The 20260-nt window shown below is 35.9% G+C and overlaps 3 protein-coding genes across 3 annotated transcripts; 2 read left to right on the top strand and 1 right to left on the bottom strand.

The window, feature by feature from the left end:
* The first annotated feature begins 2224 nt into the window (after positions 1-2224).
* On the top strand, positions 2225-7297 carry LOC134726289 (uncharacterized). Its single transcript, XM_063590688.1, has one exon. It carries the CDS (start codon positions 2225-2227, stop codon positions 7295-7297), a length of 5073 nt encoding a protein of 1690 aa, XP_063446758.1.
* A 3519-nt stretch (positions 7298-10816) lies between these two features.
* On the top strand, positions 10817-13273 carry LOC134726288 (myb/SANT-like DNA-binding domain-containing protein 4). Its single transcript, XM_063590687.1, has 3 exons — positions 10817-11484; positions 12408-12606; positions 13057-13273. Exons 1-3 carry the CDS (start codon positions 11061-11063, stop codon positions 13271-13273), a joined length of 840 nt encoding a protein of 279 aa, XP_063446757.1. The 5' UTR covers positions 10817-11060.
* A 535-nt stretch (positions 13274-13808) lies between these two features.
* LOC134726920 (putative nuclease HARBI1) lies at positions 13809-18012 on the bottom strand. The gene is made up of 3 exons (XM_063591318.1): positions 17515-18012; positions 16224-16513; positions 13809-14003 (listed from the first exon to the last, which is right to left on the bottom strand). Exons 1-3 carry the CDS (start codon positions 17903-17905, stop codon positions 13809-13811), a joined length of 876 nt encoding a protein of 291 aa, XP_063447388.1. The 5' UTR covers positions 17906-18012.
* Between the last annotated feature and the right edge of the window lie 2248 nt (positions 18013-20260).

Genomic DNA, 20260 nt, shown 5'->3' with positions numbered 1-20260 from the left:
TTTAATGACTTGACAACAGTATCGTAATTATATCCCTTCTTAATAAGTCTATTCAAAGGTTTTGTAAGTTTCTGAGGTGAATACTGACACCTTTGTGCTTTATAAAGAATATTTCCATAACAAATTAGATGTGAAATACCTGAACGTATTAGAAGTCTGCATGTTGAGCTATATTTACGAATGATGTCTTTATACCGATGATAAAATTTAGTAAATGTTTTGACTAGTTTGTGATATCGAAAACCTTGGTGTAATAATTTTTCAGTAATACATAAATTTCTCTCTTTAAAATCTAAAACATTGTTACATACACGAGCGAATCGTACAAGTTGAGATATATAAACACCGTAAGATGGTGACAAGGGAACGTCACCATCTGTAACGGACGCGGAGATGCGCCCTAGGTTTTAGGTTTTAGGTTTTATACATTGTTTTTCAGTTATCTCCCTTGTCAGTAAACGAACGAAATATACGAACTAGATCAGTGTGTAATTGGCCCAAAGAGGTAAATTTGTTGTGTTTTTGTATTATGCGGATATTGTGCTTGATTCATATGTCATTCGAATATATTTTCTGTTTATTTTGACTGTTTTACTAAGGTTGTTTTCATTTTTCTTTGTAGTTTTCACGTAAACTTCGAACCAAGTACGAGGGTACCTGCGACACTATGCAGTCTATTGTATTGTGTATTATACATTAATGCGTCTTATAACAATAAACAATAAGAATTTATTGGACTTGAACTTTGAGACCCAACTACTACTACAGTGAAAACTCTCTACACAGTTTCATACCTGATGTGATGCGTTAATTTATCACGTGTGATTTGGCAGTGGCTATTGACACGTAACTTACGTAACAGTGAACATTTGTGCAAAAACAATCATAAACGAATCCAAAGTGTTTGTTACATTTATTCTTCATAGAAATTGCGGTTACAACAGAAGAAGAACAGTGGAAGCTGTCAAGACTGGGACATAGCCTTCTATTATTTACAGAAATAAATTGATATTATTATTAATATGACTATTGATTTAGCATAATTGACAAACTTGAAATTTCATTGCGCCATTGTTGCATTTTTAGATTTTTGTGTAGTTTGATGAATGTTGGTAATACCTTTGAATATTATTGCATTTTTTATAAACTTGTCATAGCAAGTCATATTGATATTTTGCCAAAGTGAATTTGTCATTTTTATTGCTTATTATTTTGTCATATTGATGCATAGGTTTTGAATGTTGATTTATTTGAATTATGTGCATTTTGATTCTGTATATATCATATTGTATTATAATTATTCATGTCTAGTCCTGGTGAGGAACCACGCGTTACGCGACACCGCAAAATGACTGAAAAGGGTTTATTCTGGCAATTAGACACTCTTCAACAAAATTTTAAAAAAGCTATATCAGCTTGGCACTCGAAACACAATAAGTTAAGTATTCTCTTGAGTGACAGTGATGATTTAGCAGAAATACGTGCCACTAGAGACTCATTAGTAAAATGTATGAGTCAAATTGAGGACATTTACAAACATTTATGTCGTTTGCTAAGCGAAGTAGGCTCTTCATCGGAACATTCTCAATCAGCTCGCGAAATCGGAACTGATATTTCTCAGAAATTTGAACAGTGTGAAACGGATACTGCAACTATTTTAAAAGAGATTGCTAAACGCATACAATGTATTGATGAGGTAAAAAGTGAAAGGTCATCTAGGCGTTCTAGTCGATCGAATCGTTCAGTGTCTGAAAGGTCACATGTTTCGTCTCGAATATCAAATGCGTCTAAATTATCCGAAACTGCTGCAAGAGCCGCTGAACTTAAAACAAAATTGAAATATATTGAAGCTGAATCGAAAGCAAAATTAGAACTTGATAAAATTTAAACTAGGCGTGAGTTAGAAACTGCAGAAGTAAAGTTAGAAATACTCGAAGGAGTAAGTCAGGGTGGCTCAGTGCTTGATGATGCTAAAAAATATTTACCACAAGCCGATATATTGACAAACTTCTTAAAGACTGTAAGTGCTTCACATGATCAAAACAAAAACTCAAGTGTACCTAACATTTTATCGTCTTCTGTGCCTTTTACTAGTGATACAAATGTTAACTATGCGATAAACCAAAATCAACCAGTTGTTGCACCTTTTGTTAGCTCCTCAGGTCTAAATCCGGAAGTAAATGAATTTGTTCCGATTCAAAGAGAAACAAGTAGTTTCAGAGCGATGGATCACGTACAAACCGATTCTGTGCATGTGGATTTACCGAAAACCGAAATGCCAATTATGTCAAAAACAATAAGCTCAGATGTGGTTACTGACTTAGCCAAATCTTTTGCCGACCAAGTTAACTTGAATAGACTTCCTCCGCCTGAACCTCCGATATTTAATGGCGATCCATTAAAATATGCGTCTTGGAAAGTAGCTTTTGAGACCCTTATTGAGCGAAGGAACATACCACCTTTAGAGCAAATCCATTACCTACGTAGGTATGTTGGAGACTCCGTTCGTGAAGTAATCGAAAACTTTTTCCTTATTGCAACAGATGACTCTTATTTTGATGCTAAAAAACTGTTAGACCAAAGGTATGGTGACCCGTTTATCGTTGGTAATGCTTTTCGTGACCGACTAGAAAGGTGGCCTAAGATAGCGTCTCGTGATAGCTTAGGATTGAGAAAATTTTCAGATTATATTAAACAGTGTCTTTCCGCAATGAAAACGATCAAGAATCTGAACGTTCTTAACGATGATCGTGAGAACCGAAAACTTTTATCAAAATTTCCCGACTGGATAGTTACACGATGGGGACGAATTGTCGCTCAACATAAAAGTGAGCATCATACATTTCCCTCATTTCAGACTTTTTCTGTGTTTATTGAACGAGAGTCAACGATTGCGAACGATCCTGTTACTTCTCTCAACTCTCTTAAAACAGATAGTACATGTACACCACGAAATACGGACACAAACTTTCGAAGTGTTAAAAATGACCGTGATACACCACGCAGAAATGCATTTGCAACGGAGACAAAGTCGACTAGTTATGATAGGACCAAAGAAAGTAACTCCGGTGCTAATAAGAATTGTTTGTTCTGTCACAAGGCTGGACACATACTTGATTCATGTAGAAACTACCTTGCAAAATCTGTACAAGAGCGTAAAGAATTTGCTAAGAGAACAGGCTTGTGCTTTGCTTGTTTAGGCTCTGGACATTTATCGAAACAGTGTAACAAACGCGCAACGTGCAGCATTTGCACAAAACGACATCCGACAGCCTTTCATGGAGATGTAGTTAAACAATATCCGAACAATTCAAAACAACCTACACCTTGTAATGAGGAAAAGGAACTTTATAAGTCTCAAACTGGTGCGGTTTTAATGAGCATAACCGAGTCATGTGGAAAAAGCTCGATGATTGTTCCTGTTTATCTCTCTCATACTGTTAACCAACACCATGAAATACTAGTGTACGCACTCTTAGATACTCAGTCTGATACTACGTTCGTTTTGGACAATACACGTCAAACTCTTGGACTATCTGGTGCCGACGTGAAGCTGTCATTATCAACCATGCATTCACAGAATTCAATAGTCGATAGCTGTAAGATAGATGGATTGATAGTAAGGGCTTACGATAGCGACATGAAGATAAGGTTACCGTCTACATTTGCACGCGTCATCTTACCGGCAAATAGAGCACATATACCTACTGGTGATATGGCGAGAAGATGGCCGCAGTTAGAGAAGATTGCCAGTCAGTTGATGCCAGTAAGTGATTGCGAATTCGGACTACTTATAGGTTATAATTGCGCCCGTGCATTGACTCCTAGAGAGGTGATTCCGACAACTGATGATGGACCTTACGCACAGAAAACAGACCTCGGATGGGGTATAGTTGGTATTGTGGATCCGAGCTGCATTGATAATGCATTAACTACACATTCTCACAGAATGATAGCGTTTGAAAGCCATGTATTATTTACTATTAGAAATTGTACAAAATTAGTAAGTCCCGTTGAAGTAGCGAACAACAAGTCTCAAGCCATTCAGAGATTCAATCATCTTCGAAAGCGTTTACGCAATGATGCTCGATACCAAAATGACTATTTTAAGAGTATGGATGACTTAATAACAAAGGGATTTGCGGAGAAAGTTAAACCGTCTCAATCCGATAACGAAGGACATGTTTGGTACATACCACATCACGGAGTATATCATCCTCAGAAGCCCGAAAAAGTCCGTGTTGTGTTTGATTGTAGTTCTAGATACAAAGGTGAATCACTAAACGATTACTTGCTGCAAGGCCCAGACTTAACGAACTCGTTGGTAGGAGTGCTTTGTAGATTTCGTCAAGAACCAATTGCAGTAGTCTGCGATATTGAACAAATGTTTTTACAGTTCAAAGTGAGAACTGAACACAAAGATTATTTACGATTTTTGTGGTGGGACAATTATGAAGATCTTTCGAAAGAACCGTGCGAATACAGGATGAACGTCCATTTATTTGGGGCCGCATCATCCCCAGGATGTGCCAATTTTGGACTTAAACAACTTGCTAATGATTATGAAGCCGATTTTGGTTCCGAAGTATCGAACTTTATTAGACGTGATTTTTACGTTGACGATGGTCTTAAATCTGTGTCAAACGTTACAGAAGCATTAAACCTTATACATGGTAGTGTAGAAATGTGCAATAAACGTGGTCTTCGGTTGCACAAATTTTTGTCAAATTCTAAGGATGTTTTAGCGCACATAAAAGAAAAGGATCGTGCCAAAGAGTTGAATTTAAACTTATCACATGATGAACTTCCTACGACAAAGACATTAGGAATTGAATGGTGTATTGAATTAGATGTGTTTCAATTTCGTATCACGCTCAACAACAAGCCGCCTACAAGGCGTGGAATGCTGTCTACATTAAGCGCAGTATATGATCCGCTAGGTATTATCTCGCCCATCATTCTTGTTGGGAAACAGCTCTTGCAAGATTTATGTAAGGATCAAACCGATTGGGATACCCCGTTACCGGAAGATATCCAGAACAAATGGGAAAGGTGGAAGCAAGACTTAATAGACCTTGAATTATTGAAAATCAATCGTTGCTTCAAACCGGTCGACTTTGGCGAAGTAAAATTCATAGAATTTCATCATTTTTCAGATGCTAGTTCAAATGGTTACGGTCAGTGTTCATACGTTCGCCTTTTCAACTTTAAACAACAAGTACATTGTGCTCTGGTTATTGGTAAATCTCGAGTAGTTCCCTTAAAGCCCATTACGATTCCCAGGTTAGAGCTTACGGCTGCAGTAATCTCCGTGAAAATCAGTGCAATTTTGAGAGATGAACTTGAGTATTCCGATAAAAATGTCACTGAGTATTTCTGGACCGATAGTAACGTAGTACTAGGTTATATTGCGAATGATTCCAGGCGTTTTCATGTGTTTGTGGCTAACAGAGTACAACAGATTCGCGACAACACCGAACCATTTCAGTGGAATTATGTCAGTTCTGCCGAAAACCCAGCCGACAATGCTTCTCGTGGAGCTACACCGATCAAATTAAGAGAATCAAAGCGGTTTACGGGACCAGATTTCTTATGGAATGCGGAACACGTAGTCAGAAAGGAATTATCGGATACGTCTAAACCGTTATTGAATGACCCGGAAGTTAGAAAAGTTAAAGTAATGTCTACAAGTACTTGTTTACCTCCTCCTGCGTCCATACTTGAACGTTTAGAATACTTTTCAGATTGGAACAGAGCTAAACATGCGACAGCTCTTTGCTTGAACCTGAGAAATGCGTTGCTAGCAAACCGTCCGAAGGGAACCTGTTTATCCGTTAACGTGGAAGACATGCGACAAGCTGAACTTGAAATTGTCAAAAGGGTTCAAGACACTTTCTTCAAGGAAGAATTACTCATATTGCGTTCATTTGATTCTGAAGGACCGTTTGAAGCCAACGACTCAGCTAAAGTGCGAAACAATACTATGAAAAAGAAATCTTCTTTGTATAAACTTGACCCCTTTCTCGACCAGGACGGCATCATCCGAGTTGGTGGCCGCATCCGACGTGCTGATCTGAGCATTGATTTAAAGCATCCTATTATATTACCTAGACATTCTCACGTCACCGAGATTATCATGCGCTATTTTCACAAAAAATCATTTCACCAAGGACGTGAAATTACTACGAACACAATACGTTCACATGGATATTGGATAATCGGATGTAGTTCTGCTGTTTCGAACCTTTTGTCTAAATGTGTTATATGTCGAAAATTGCGTAGCCAAACCCAAGTACAGAAAATGGCTGATTTACCGGTAGACCGACTAGAGACCGTGCCTCCATTCACGTACTGTGGTGTTGATCTGTTTGGACCTTGGTTAATTAAGGAGGGCCGCAAGGAACTTAAGCGGTATGGAGTTTTATTTACCTGTTTGTCATCGAGATCAATTCATATCGAAACTGCTAACTCTTTAGATACGAGCTCTTTCATAAATGCCTTGAGAAGATTTGTGTCTATCCGCGGACCCGTAAGGCATCTTCGGTGTGATCAAGGAACTAACTTTGTTGGAGCCGAAGGAGAATTTACTAAGGCAATGTCTGAATTGGATTTTGACCGAATCCGTCAATATCTACTTGAACAAAACTGTGATTTCGTACAATTTAAGATGAACGTTCCGTCCGCTAGTCACATGGGTGGCGTTTGGGAAAGACAGATACGTTCTGTTCGAAACATTCTTTCAACTTTACTATGTCAGCTAGGAACTCAGCTTGATGATGAGTCGTTGAGAACTTTAATGTCTGAAGCAACAGCTATAGTGAATAGTCGACCACTTACGTTGGAAAATCTGAACGATCCGCTTTCCGTTGAACCGTTGACACCAAATCATTTATTGACTATGAAAAGTAAAGTTTTTCTACCACCACCTGGAAACTTCATGAAAAACGACATATATTCCAGAAAGCGCTGGAGACGGGTTCAGTTTCTTGCAAATGAATTTTGGAGTCGTTGGAGGAAAGAGTTTCTTTCAAATATTCAGTCTAGGCAAAAATGGATCGCTCCGAAGCGAAATTTATCTGTTGGTGACATTGTTATGATTAAGGATGACAATTTAGTGCGAAACATGTGGAGACTAGGTCGAATTGTCAAAACATTCGTTGATGATGATAATTTAGTCCGAAAAGTAAGACTCGCAGTAGGATCAACGAATTTGGATCGTAGAGGAGTCCGTAAGTCAAAGCTCACCGAACTAGAACGACCAATCCATAAGTTGGTCTTACTCCAGGAGACCGAATAATTCCCCGATGAGGAGCCATACGAATAAAAGGATTTATTCGTTGACTTTAATAGTGAAATTAGATATCCTAATTTGAGGAGCCATGTAACGGACGCGGAGATGCGCCCTAGGTTTTAGGTTTTAGGTTTTATACATTGTTTTTCAGTTATCTCCCTTGTCAGTAAACGAACGAACTAGATCAGTGTGTCATTGGCCCAAAGAGGTAAATTTGTTGTGTTTTTGTATTATGCGGATATTGTGCTTGATTCATATGTCATTCGAATATATTTTCTGTTTATTTTGACTGTTTTACTAAGGTTGTTTTCATTTTTCTTTGTAGTTTTCACGTAAACTTCGAACCAAGTACGAGGGTTCCTGCGAAATACCTAAAAGTATAATTAAATTTGTTTATCAGATGTTGTTTCGATGGGTCTTTGCTTATTTTTGTCATACATTGTAACTCATAACAATACAAAAACAGGTCCGCAATAAGTGGTGCACAGTTAGTCCCCATTGGAATTCCGATAATCTGACGATACATATATATATATATAATTCAATATTTCAATATTTCAATATATTTCAACATCTTTATCCAAACCTCTGTCTTGGTTCCGTTTCGTCGATGATGTTGACATGAAATGGATTGAATCCCAACAAAAATTTGATGCTTTTATCAGACATGCAAGCAACGCCCATCAGTCAATTAAATTTACATATGAAATATCCGACTCTAAGATATCTTTCATAGACACAACTACATATATAAAGGACGGTGTCATATCAACAGACCTCTACTGTAAAAACGTACAGATAAACATCAGTACCTTTCTCCCTAAAGCTGTCACCCCAAACACTGTACAAAAAAGTATCCCCTACAGTCAAGTAAAGCGGAATTGCTAGTGATGGTAAGTTTTTTAAGATCAGCTTGGGCGTGCCCATGTGATCTATTTTGTTATGTAACTTGCAAAACCCAGAATGTTGTATACATTCTTCAGTGTCGATGTGGCATGCAGTATGTTGGCGAGACAGAACAGCCATTCAACAAACGCATGCATGGTCATCGTAGACTACTAGTGACTACACCTGCAAGCCCGACCTCCCCGTAAATCGTCATTTAAGATCACATGGGCACGCCCAAGCTGATCTTAAAAAATTTACCATCACTATCATAGATCACAACGAGGATTGGTCAAAGGTCGACAGACTTGCTCGGGAAAGATTTTGGATAAGAAAGCTCAGGACAGTTTGCACAGAGGGCATTAATGAAAAAACATAGAAGAGTCACTCATTTTCCCTACCATCACTAATTTCCTGCCATCACTTGTGTCCTGTAACTCCGGCTTCCGTACTGGACTCTTACACTTTTTAGGAATTTTTGAATTATACTAGTTTTGATTAGTTGGCAATGATGTGTAAGTACGCAGTCACGTTCTATTACTTACATGCAACCTTAGTAAAAAATTATTACTAATTTTTCTTATCATCAAATTACTATATTTTTGGGATGTTTAAATACGCAGTCTCTGTTGCAACTGCTCTACCGTTGTCATATTTTAAATATTATACCAGCTTAGATCGGTCAGGACTGTTTATTGGGACTGTATTTACACGCAGTTGTTTAACATCTCAACTGTCAACACCTTTGGGAATTTAGAGTTGTGCCATGTCACATCGTAAAAAACTATTTTTATTTTGGCATATTTTTGTAGTCTTTGCGCCGTGTTTGGAAATTTTAAAATTGTTCCAGCGTTCGCTTAAATTGTATAAATTCAAGATTTTGATAGTTTTAATTTGAATTGACATGATTCATTTGTCATCGTTCATTTACCGAGGAAGGATATCTGTTATCCGAAATATCTAACATATTGTTCGTTTTATTGTGTTTTTGGTGATGTTGTACCCTTTAAGACTTGCTAGATATTATATTTTGTAGTGTACTACATCATGTTTATATGATCCATCGCCCCGTAAGATTTATCGTTGACTATTTATTCAGTCATTTAATTCAATATAATAGTAATACAAGTCAAACTGTGTTTCGAGAAAATATGGCCTTAATAGTATTCTCGTATAAACTTTTCATCTGTCTTATCATGGCCATTAAGAACTACGCAGTATGGGTTTTACTCTTTTTGAGTGTCGAAAGGTTACTATATTGTTGCTTACTTTATCATCATTTATTCTCAGGAGGAGAAATGTCTCATTGGCAATCATTCCGCATCTTCGTTTTTTTTTTTAATATCTACATTGTATATGATGTCTTCTGTTGAAGGGATAAATTTAAAACACAGTTAAATAATGTTTAATAGCAACCAACTTATACATCACGGTCATGGTGAGTTCGTTCTTTATTTTTACTCTTACTTCATTCTATACTTCAAAATCCAATAAATAAAGCATGTACATTTTGTAATTCTATAGATTACAGTATGTTATAAGTATTTTGCATGTCATTTATAATAATTAAGACAACATTTTTGAATTGTCAATTTCATGAACAACAAAGAAGAGTACAAATATTGTTATTGAATTTAAACTATTCTTAATTAAACTGACGATGCTGTTCCGCACCAGCCTTTAGCATTTAAGCATAACAGTTTCTAACGATTGATTTTAATCATAAGATTCATTGTAAAAGGAACTACAGACCTCAACCTTATTTCAATTTGCAGATTCTACGTCATAGGTTATTATATAAAAGAATTATCATTTGACAATATTTAAAACTATGAACATAGAATCAATACTCAGAGAAGTTACAATTAACGATGAACAATACCAACGGGTGTGTCTGTATCAACAACTTAAAACTTTAAAATGAAGCGGATTGTGCATGTAAAATAAATATTTACTTTCAGTAATGGAACTTTACAAAAACTTAATGATTCTGATTACTACAAATATACACTAATTAATAATTATTAAGATATAATCACTGCGTAGAAATATTAAGAACTAACAAAAGTAAACACTATCAAACTATTATCGTATGAAAATGATTTTACCGGATCTTGGATGGTTGTTAAAGTTTCTTGTGTAAATTTAGTTTGTAAAACATGTACATCTATAGACTGGTCGGGAATCATTGTATACGTAGATTGACTGATTGGTGTATGCTTGACTAATGTCCAGTGACAAATATTTCTTGCATAATAGCTACGATATAATAATGAAAGATCTCATTCAATATACCTAATATATATTCGGTCGAAATGATAACGTTAAATCTTATTATCGCTATTTTGTGCATTTTTCGTTTGATCTTTTTTTGTGATAATTTTCATATCATGCTACTCGCTTGAGATGGAATAATTATCACTAGAAACTAAGGAGGCCATGTGGCGTTGCTAATGAAATTGACATGAACATGATGAAATTGACAACGTCGTCATAGGTAAAATAGCGATAAATAGATTATCATTGGTCATCTCAACTCGATTGCTTTTCTCACTTTCGCTGTACCAGCTCAAGTGAGAAAATCAATCTCGTTGAGATGATCAACGATAATCTATAATTCTCCAGGGGTCTGTTGTTCAACTTGTCGTTATTTTAACGATTGATTAAATTTAACGAGTCATTAAATCTTTTAACCAGTCGTTACATAACGAGTCGTTTATTTTCTGTTGTTCAACAATATTTAACGTGTCGATTAAATAATCAATGAATTAAAATTTAATCAACTGATTAATCAATGCGTTAAAATTTAATCAACTGATTAATCAAGTGATTAAATAAAACCAACCCATCATGCATTGTTCTGGAGCATCCTGTCTATACAACAATGGCTGAATCTACTGAACCAAACCCTAGTAAACTTAAAAGACTGAAAAAGACCAACTTCACTGTGGCAGAGGAAGACCTGATCCAGCAACTAGTAGAGAAACACTCCAGTATAATTAATGGAAAACTTACTAATACAGTGACCAACCAGTTGAAGAAGAAGGTATGGGATGACATAGCCATGAAAGTCAATTCTCTTGGAGTTGCCATCCGTACAGCCACAGAGGTTAGGAACAAGTGGAGGAATACCACAAGAGTGGCCAAGGCTGTGTACACAACTCACAGGAGTGAGTTGTTCAAAACTGGGGGAGGACCAGCTCCAAAACAACCTAGCTCTGCAGTAGAGAAAGTTATCCATCTTATGAAGGACACCACCAGCTTCAGGGGGATTCAGGGTGGACTTGAAACTGAATCATTCCAGACAAGTAAGTAAATATTTTTTAACACTTTGAAATAAATCCCCAAATGTGTTTCCCCCTTAATTAGAACTTCTCAAGGCTCTACCCTTCTTTAATATTGAACTTTGTAAAAAGTAACTTGATCAGTTTCACTTAAAATGTTTTTATTTATCATATAAAAACAAACATTTTTGGCAAAATTTTGTTTTGAAGGTTCTTTTTATTGTTATTGTTAATTTTCAATGAAATTAACACAAATATTTGTATCCTTTTTAATACCGGGATACATAGTTTCCTTTAATAAATTTTGGTAAAAGTTTCGTCTGCTCCGCCGTTACAACAAGTAGGGGAATTCCCAACTGATATCACGTGACTGATAACAATTTATTTTAACCAATATTTTCTATCATTAAATGATTGCCAACGTGTTTCTTGTTGGTTTGAAGTTTTTCCACTTGATATACTTTTGAAAGATTGCATTTGCTTAAACTGATAACAGTTTTAAAGTATTATTTTCAACATTAGTTCACAAGTGGCTGCAGGTGCCCGCCAAGTCGTCTTTAAACTAGTATCTGTTGATTGATTAAAGGGAACCGCAATAGCTAATTTCGACCGAAAACCAGTCATGATTTATAATATTAAAACAGATACGGACTGGTTGTCATAAATCCGGAATAAAGTTGATCAATTTGTTGTTGCAGACTGAACCTAGACAGGAACACATATTAGTTTATAGCTGAGACCCTTGATAATCTGAAAAGGGTTGAAATAGGGTCTTATTAAGTCTTGTGCAATATTTTTTTATCTTGCAATTTAAAGTAATTGTATCTGAATTTAATTGAATGATGATATATATATACAGTATGCCTTTTCAATTGCCCCCCTTTTAGATTTAATAAAATATACCCAAACACTGTATCAACGAATAATTTTGTTCTTATTTATTACAGATCAACCATCTATAAATGCCACTTTGCCGGAAGAAGATGCCAGCCAGGATTTGTATGAATCTGCAGCATCTCTGATAAGGGACAGTCCACCCCCCTCCAGTCCACCAAGTCCGTCTCTGCTTTCAGGATATGACCCCATCCTGACACAAACAGTCGTACCACATATTCAAGAACAAACAGATAGGACAGATAAGCAGAAGTAAGTTGGAAATGTAAAAAAAGAAGATGTGGTATAATTGCCAATGAGACAGCTCCCCACAAGAGACCAGAAATTAATAACTGAAGGTCACCGTAAGCCACCTTCAACAAAAACGATTTTTAGTTCATAAGTAGAATGAATATTTTCCCGAAATTTTAGATTTAAAAAAAAAAATTCTACCGTACTATGGGGATGTATACAAGAACTCTTTAAAAATGTGTTGTGGAAACAGGTTCCGCTAGATTATTTGGTCAATACTTCAAGTTTTCTTTTTTTACCTTTTCATATATTTCTGACAGTTTCCCCCACCCATTCACATATTTCAAGCCGGAAAACGTGACATATTCTGACTGGCTATTTCATGGAACTATGACTTTGAATCGATCAATAAAAAGAGATGTAAAATTAATCGATCTTTTACAGAATTCATTATGTTTTTATTATTTGTAGGACAGTGAGAACACCTTTGAAAAAGGTAACAGTGCAGGATATTCATGACATGCAGTATCGTGCACTGCAAGGTAAACTAGAAATCCAAGAGAAGCAGAAAGTGCATATGGACTTGGAGAGGAACAAACTGGAACTACAAATTGAGCTGTTGCAGAAGTTAGTGGGTGGCAATTCTGAACCAGTAACACTCTCTCAGGCACTTGCCTCTATGTATTAAATTCATTATTATATTGTTGATTTGTATTTCAGAAATTACTATGAGGCCAACACATTCATTTAATTTTGTGTGCACACTCCTATGTAAAAGAAAACAGACCAGTAATTACAATTTAGCCACACATATTGCACCTCCATCATTCAAAAAATAGTAAGTGATACTCGAATCAAAAAAAATTAAATGACCTTGCTTGGCTATACAGTCCCTGCACTGTCGGCCATGGCTTGTGCCTTTTTTGGGCATTTAAATATTTTTTTTCCATATGGTAATTGATATAATCAATTGGCAATCATACCACATATTCTTATTCTTGTACTGAAAAACAGTTGCCTGGCTACTGTTTTTTATTTATTTCATAGGCGACTAACTGCTCACCATTTACTATACCAGTATTGAAGTCGCGAAAATGCACACTTCCTCTCTCAACACATTGTCAAACTGATCATACAAAGATTTGTTACTATTTTCAAATTTCCTCATTTTTTTAATGAAAGACAATTTATGAAAATATGAAAAAATAAAAACATGCAATTTATTAGGCAAAAAAAGTGGTAGCAAAATGATCTCGTATGCCTTTTCCGTCCTGTGGACCATTATAGGGTGGCATCTGAGGTTGATTGTCAATCAATTGTTCTTCTGCAACTTCAGGTTCATTCCTCATGATGGCAATATTGTGCAGAATACCACAAGCAATGATAATTCGGCAAGCTTTATCAGGTTTCATTCGGATCTGGAATACAATTAAAAACATTTATTTTAAAGTGTGACAGAAATACTATTTGTTTGTAGCATGAATTAACCTTGCTCATGAATAAATCTGAGATTAATTAAATCTATTACAAAAACGTTAACACTATAATTTAATTAAACAAGAGTGCACACACTGAAATGTCTCGCCTTCTTTACTAATCATTGATACTATCTTGATAGACCTAAATATAAAGCTTTTATTACAACTGTCACATAAACTCAACATAAACCAAGAAAATGAAACATTGATCAATGAACCATGAAAATGAAACATTGAACAATGAACCATGAAAATGAGGTCAAGGTCAGATGAACCATGCAAGGCATACATGTACAGCTAACAATTCTTCAATACAACAAATGTAGTTGACTTATTCCTTATAAAAAAAGAAAAACAGACCAAAACACAAACACTTTTATAAACATAGCAATGGACCGTGAAAATGAGGTCAAGGTCAAATAAAAACTGCTTAACGGACATATAGATCATAAAATATTTCCATACACCAAATATAGTTGATCTAATGCATAAAGTATTAGAAAAATAAACCAAAACTAAAAAACTTAACTTTGACCACTGAACCATGAAAATGAGGTCAAGGTCAGATGACACCTGCCAGTTGGACATGTATACCTTACAGTCCTTCCATACAACGAATATACTAGACCTATTGCTTATAGTATCAGAAATATGGACTTGACCACCAAAACTTAACCTTGTTCACTAATCCATGAAATGAGGTCGAGGTCAAGTAAAAACTGTCTGACAGGCATGAGGACCTTGCAAGGTAGGCAAATACCAAATATAGTTATCCAATTACTTATAATAAGAGAGAATTTAACATTACAAAAAGTCTTAACTTTTTTTTTCAAGTAGTCACTGAACCATGAAAATGAGGTCAAGGACATTGGACATGTGACTGACGGAAAGTTCGTAACATGAGGCATCTATATACAAAGTATGAAGCATCCAGGTCTTCTACCTTCTAAAATATAAAGCTTTTAAGAATTGAGCTAACACCGCCGCCGCCGCCGCCGGATCACTATCCCTATGTCGAGCTTTCTGCAACAAAAGTTGCAGGCTCGACAAAAAGGGACCAAATCAAACATAAAGCTGAACAAACAGTCCAACAACTGATGATGTACTGTTACATTCACGATTTAATAAAGTTATAGTAATGACTAACTTTGAGCAGTTACCCCAACATGACTACATAATTTGGTTGGTTGTTGGTTGCTTAACGTCCAGTGGCAAATATTTCATGCATATTCAGGCCGAGAACAAGTTCACAATAAATGCAATAGGTAGATCTTGTCATAATAGAGGCCATTTGGGATGATGGTCGGAGAAATTTGGACTGCCACTGGAAAATGAGGGTATATTGGATAGGGACAGAAATTGTGCCTTGCAACAGGCCACTTACGGGCCCTCAATGAGTCGTTGCAAGGGTTCTTAACGTGCACAGAGCGTGGCACTCTCTTTACTCGAGACATCGGATTCAACGTCCACATTCTGACCGGACGTGACTGCGAACTTATACATCCCGCACAGCCAATCGGACGCCCCACTTCGGCAAGCGTTTTACTGCCGGTCGGAAAAAGACCACGTGACCATATTTCTATTCCCCATTCACCCTTGGGGTACATTAAGTTACCGAACTAACATCACCAATTTTCCAACTGGATCCCTGTTATCAGTATAATTTTCGGGTTTTGATCTGTGTGCAGATGAATTGTCGATCATTGTGTTCTTGTCCTGGCTTGATATTTAACGTGTTTCTGATGTCAGCTTTATCAGCCCTTTAATATACAACTGATTTTTCAGTTTTTCCGGGTTTTATTACGTGATAAAAATAAGGAGATTTGGTGTGATTGTTAATCTTATAACTAAAATGTATGTATCCTGCAAAGTTAAAATGAAGTCGATGTTAGCAATTATAGGCAACCATACTGTGGTCAGCCAAAAAACCCCAAAAAATGTATAGTAGCTACATGTATAAAGAAAAGATAGAGAAGGGGATCATTAATACCTTAACCGAAATTTAGAGAAATCGAAAAATGTACTAATGAAAGATTTAGTAGACAGCAGTCTCACAAGAAAAAAACCCATGACTTTTAAAATATTAGGGCATACATGGCATACATCATGTCAAATATTCATGTTACTATACTGTGATTATTTGAAAAGAATTAATTGTACCTCTGATCCTAGAATGTGAAAGCGCTTCTTCCATATTCCAAATGTCCTTTCTATTGTCGACCTTGTTGAGCAATGTCTTCTGTTAAACCTTGCTTGACCTCTACCAGCAGCTGGTTGTCTGTATGGTGTCAGCAAAAACTGTCTGCAGGGATAGCCACTGTCTCCCAACAATACACCTTGTCCAATTCCTTGATATACATTCTCAAGATGTTGTCCTATGGCTGAGGTTCTGAAAACGTGGGAATCATGTGCTGATCCTGGCCACCTAGCACTGATGTTGGTGAATCTACCTTTAAACAAAAGTTACAAAAGTTAAAAAAGTAGTTTCATAATTCATTTGTCAAGGCAAAGCAAATCAGTGATTGTGATTAAGTATGGTGACCCAAGCTGTTTATTTCTGTGTCATTTAATCTCTTGTGGAGATTTGTCCCATTTAAGCAATCATTACCACATCTTCTTTTATGTGCATACATATAGTTTGTCCATTATAGTTCTAGTCATTAAAATGTTAGCTGAATTTGCAATGTGATGAAAGCAAAATATGTATATATAGTTTTATAAACAATCAGTCAGATAAACAATACATCGGGGATCGAAGCAGTTAATTATATATGCTCCCTTAACATTTTTTTTAAAAATATTTTGAACAATGACTGGCTTATTTTCCAACCGAAAAGAATGGGGAGGCGAACTTGATATTTGGATGACAGATTGGACACTTATTTTTTGTTCAGTTGTCACGTTTTTCAGTTTTGTATGGGTTTTTTTCAAGTACGTGTTGTTGTTGTTGTTTTTTTTTTTGGGGGGGGGGGGGGTCTTCTCACTGAAACATTTAGAGGTAGATCTAGAATTTCTTCAAACTACAAGGGACACACTATTTGTTGACGTTTCAAAGTTTATAAGCCTGACTGTGACAAATTCTACCTAAAGCAGATAAGGGTTGGCAAAATCTATATAACTATTTTGATCAACTCTTAGCAGTTCACTTGATCAAGCACATTTAAAAGTGAAACAGTAAAAACAGAAAAGTGAAACGGTAAAATTTGAGACACATTATAACTTATGTATGTATATGTCTCTGGTAAAAAACAATGAGTCTACGGATCCAATCGAAAGTATGACAAGATTGAGTTGTCTTTCTTTTTCCATCGATTTTCAAATTAGCTGAAAACCAGTTCAACAGAAAACCAGCCATGTGTATGGTCAAGGACGATTGAAGATGTCAAGAAAAAGGACGCACACAAAGCATGTTGTAAATATAAAATAGGTATAATACAGTGTTTTAAATTACCTTCATGGTCACAAATGGCTTGTACGTTGATGCTGTGGAACCCCTTTCGGTTAACAAATGCTGGTTCATCAATGCTAGGCCCAGTAATCCGTATGTGAGTCCCATCAATGCATCCAACCACGTTTGGAAAACCAGCCTTTTCATAAAACCCAGCCCTTATTACGTTCTTCCTCTGATTATCTGGCCACAATATGAAATCATCTTTCATGGCAACTAATGAATCCGTCACACGGTTAATCACCCGAGATACAGTTGATTTGTCAAATCCCATTGTGTCCCCAACTACTTGCAAGTGTGATCCACTTCCATAAAACCTCAAGACAATCATAATCTGTTGTTCCACTGAAAGGGCTGTCTCCTTGTTTGTCCCACGCTCAAGATCCCCTCTCATTAAATCTGACAGGTATGCAATAGTCTCCCTGCCAAATCTATATCTCTGCCTTAGCTCCTCATCAGAAAATTCTCTTTCTAGAGGGTCAAAACCGCGAAAATGTCGCTCTCTTCTTACAACAGGTGGTTGAAACAAAACATTGACAGCTATCTTAGATTGAGGTTAATCAACTGATTAAAATTTAATCACCCTCAATGAGGTCGATTAAATATAACGACACTTTGACATTTTTAAACGACTCGTTAAATTTAACGACAAGTTGAACAACATGATAATGGACTGATTAAATTTAACGCAGTGATTAGTAAAATTTAACGACTCGTTTAATTTAACGACAAGTTGAACAACAGACCCCAGGTGTAATACCACCAAATCATGGTACGTGCATACGAAAGTAAGTATAAAAAAATATTCCCTTGAATTTGACCGTTGTAGGTAATTAATCCTACATTTTATTGCAGTAAAACTATTTCTGTGTCATGAACATATGGCTTGGGTATTTCAAAACACCATTAATTTTTATTTGTGATTTCTATAGAAAATTTTGTAATCTTGAGGTTACATGGTGACTTAACCTTGTACACAGATAGAATAAGGGGAGAAATTTGATTGGTTAACTTCCAATGATGGTTATTTTCTTATATGCAATGGAATGTTATGTGAAACTTTTTCTATAGAACTGGACAGGATAAAACTTTACTCATGCCAAGTATTTCTTTATTTGAAACAAAGATAAATTCTGCACATTTTTTTGAAAAGTGCAAATTTAACAAAGACTAATAGGGGAAAATCAATGGTGGTATTACACCTCCATGAAGAGCGCAAGCGACCCTCATTGTGTGCCCGTTAAAGAGGCATTGTTCCCCGCAGGCAAGTACCTCACTCTCTGCATTTTGAGGAACCGTTTTAACATATATAAAAGGTGGGCTGTTGATTGGCAACATCACTCTACCCATTTCACATACGGTCATGTTCTTTGAGTCCAAATTTCCCGTCTTTTGTTGCGGATAATGGACCTTGTATAAACTTTCTATAGTAACACAATTTGTATTGTCCTAAATTCGCTTACAGTATTTGCCACTGTTAAGGAAGCAACGTATATTACCAACCAATCAGTGGGTTGTCAAATAAACTATTTATTAAGTTTTTGAAGTCCAATTTAAATATAGATAGTAGATAAATACTCTGAATGTGAAAACTAAGATAGTAAGCTTCACTTGAATTAATCTGGATAAACATTGATCAATATAATTTAAGTATTCAAATTTCCTGGAGATTGATTTGATTAAATAAAGAGTTGTATATTAATTTATTTATTACCTTTATCATGTTTATTGATTTCAAATAAGGTGTGCAGTCATCCTTTTTCTAGTCTCCCTCGTAAATATGTGCTTTTTGTGTAGCCATATTATTTCAAAACGTCTCATACAATTTTTTTAAATTAATAATTCAGTCCGTTATTTAAAATCTAGTTTCTTTTTTCAACCTTTTACAATATTTTGTATAAGAGAATGACGAAATATACCAGAGGGATTCAAACTCATAGATCATGTATCTTATCTCTGGATTTCCTCTTTAATTTGAGCGTTCTATTCATTTTTTATAAATTGCATGAAACGCTTGAAAGAAAATAATTATTTCTATGCTGTATACTGCGTAAAAGACGTAGAGTCAAACTTGTGAGATGCTTATTAGCTGTGAAGGTCGTTAATCCACCACCACTGTTGCATTAAAAAAAATTCTGGAACGTTTTCCACTAAATATTCTTAAACAGAAATAATTATATCTGTGACTGCATCTTACGATCCTTTAGGACAATTTTTTTTAACTAATCTGCAATCGATTCCATCTACATGCCTAATATATCATGTACTGTATTACAACTCTAGGTAAACTCATCATAGATACCAGGACTAAACTTTGTATATTGCGTTTCATGCAATTTAAAATGTGATAAATAAATCTCCACCAGCAGTGGCATCGACCCAGTGGTTGTAAATAAACTCATCATAGATACCAGGACTAAATTTTGTATATACGCCAGACACGCGTTTCGTCTACAAAAGACTCATCAGTGACGCTCGAATCCAAAAAAGTTAAAAAGGCCAAACAAAGTACAAAGTTGAAGAACATTGAGGACCAAAATTCCTAAAAGTTTTGCTAAATACAGCTACGGTAATCTATGCCTGAGGTAGAAAAGCCTTAGTATTTCAAAAAATTCTAAATTTTGTAAACAGCTAATTTATAAATGTAACCATATCAATGATAATTCATGTCAGCATAAAAAGTGCTGACTACTGGGCTTGTGGTACCCTCGGGGAAATAAATCTCCACCAGCAGTGGCATCGACCCAGA

Source organism: Mytilus trossulus, chromosome 7, assembly GCF_036588685.1.
Source record: "Mytilus trossulus isolate FHL-02 chromosome 7, PNRI_Mtr1.1.1.hap1, whole genome shotgun sequence".
NCBI classification, from domain to species: Eukaryota; Metazoa; Mollusca; class Bivalvia; order Mytilida; family Mytilidae; genus Mytilus; species Mytilus trossulus.
Note: the sequence above shows the minus strand (reverse complement) of the source record. Positions and strands in the feature narration are given on the sequence as shown.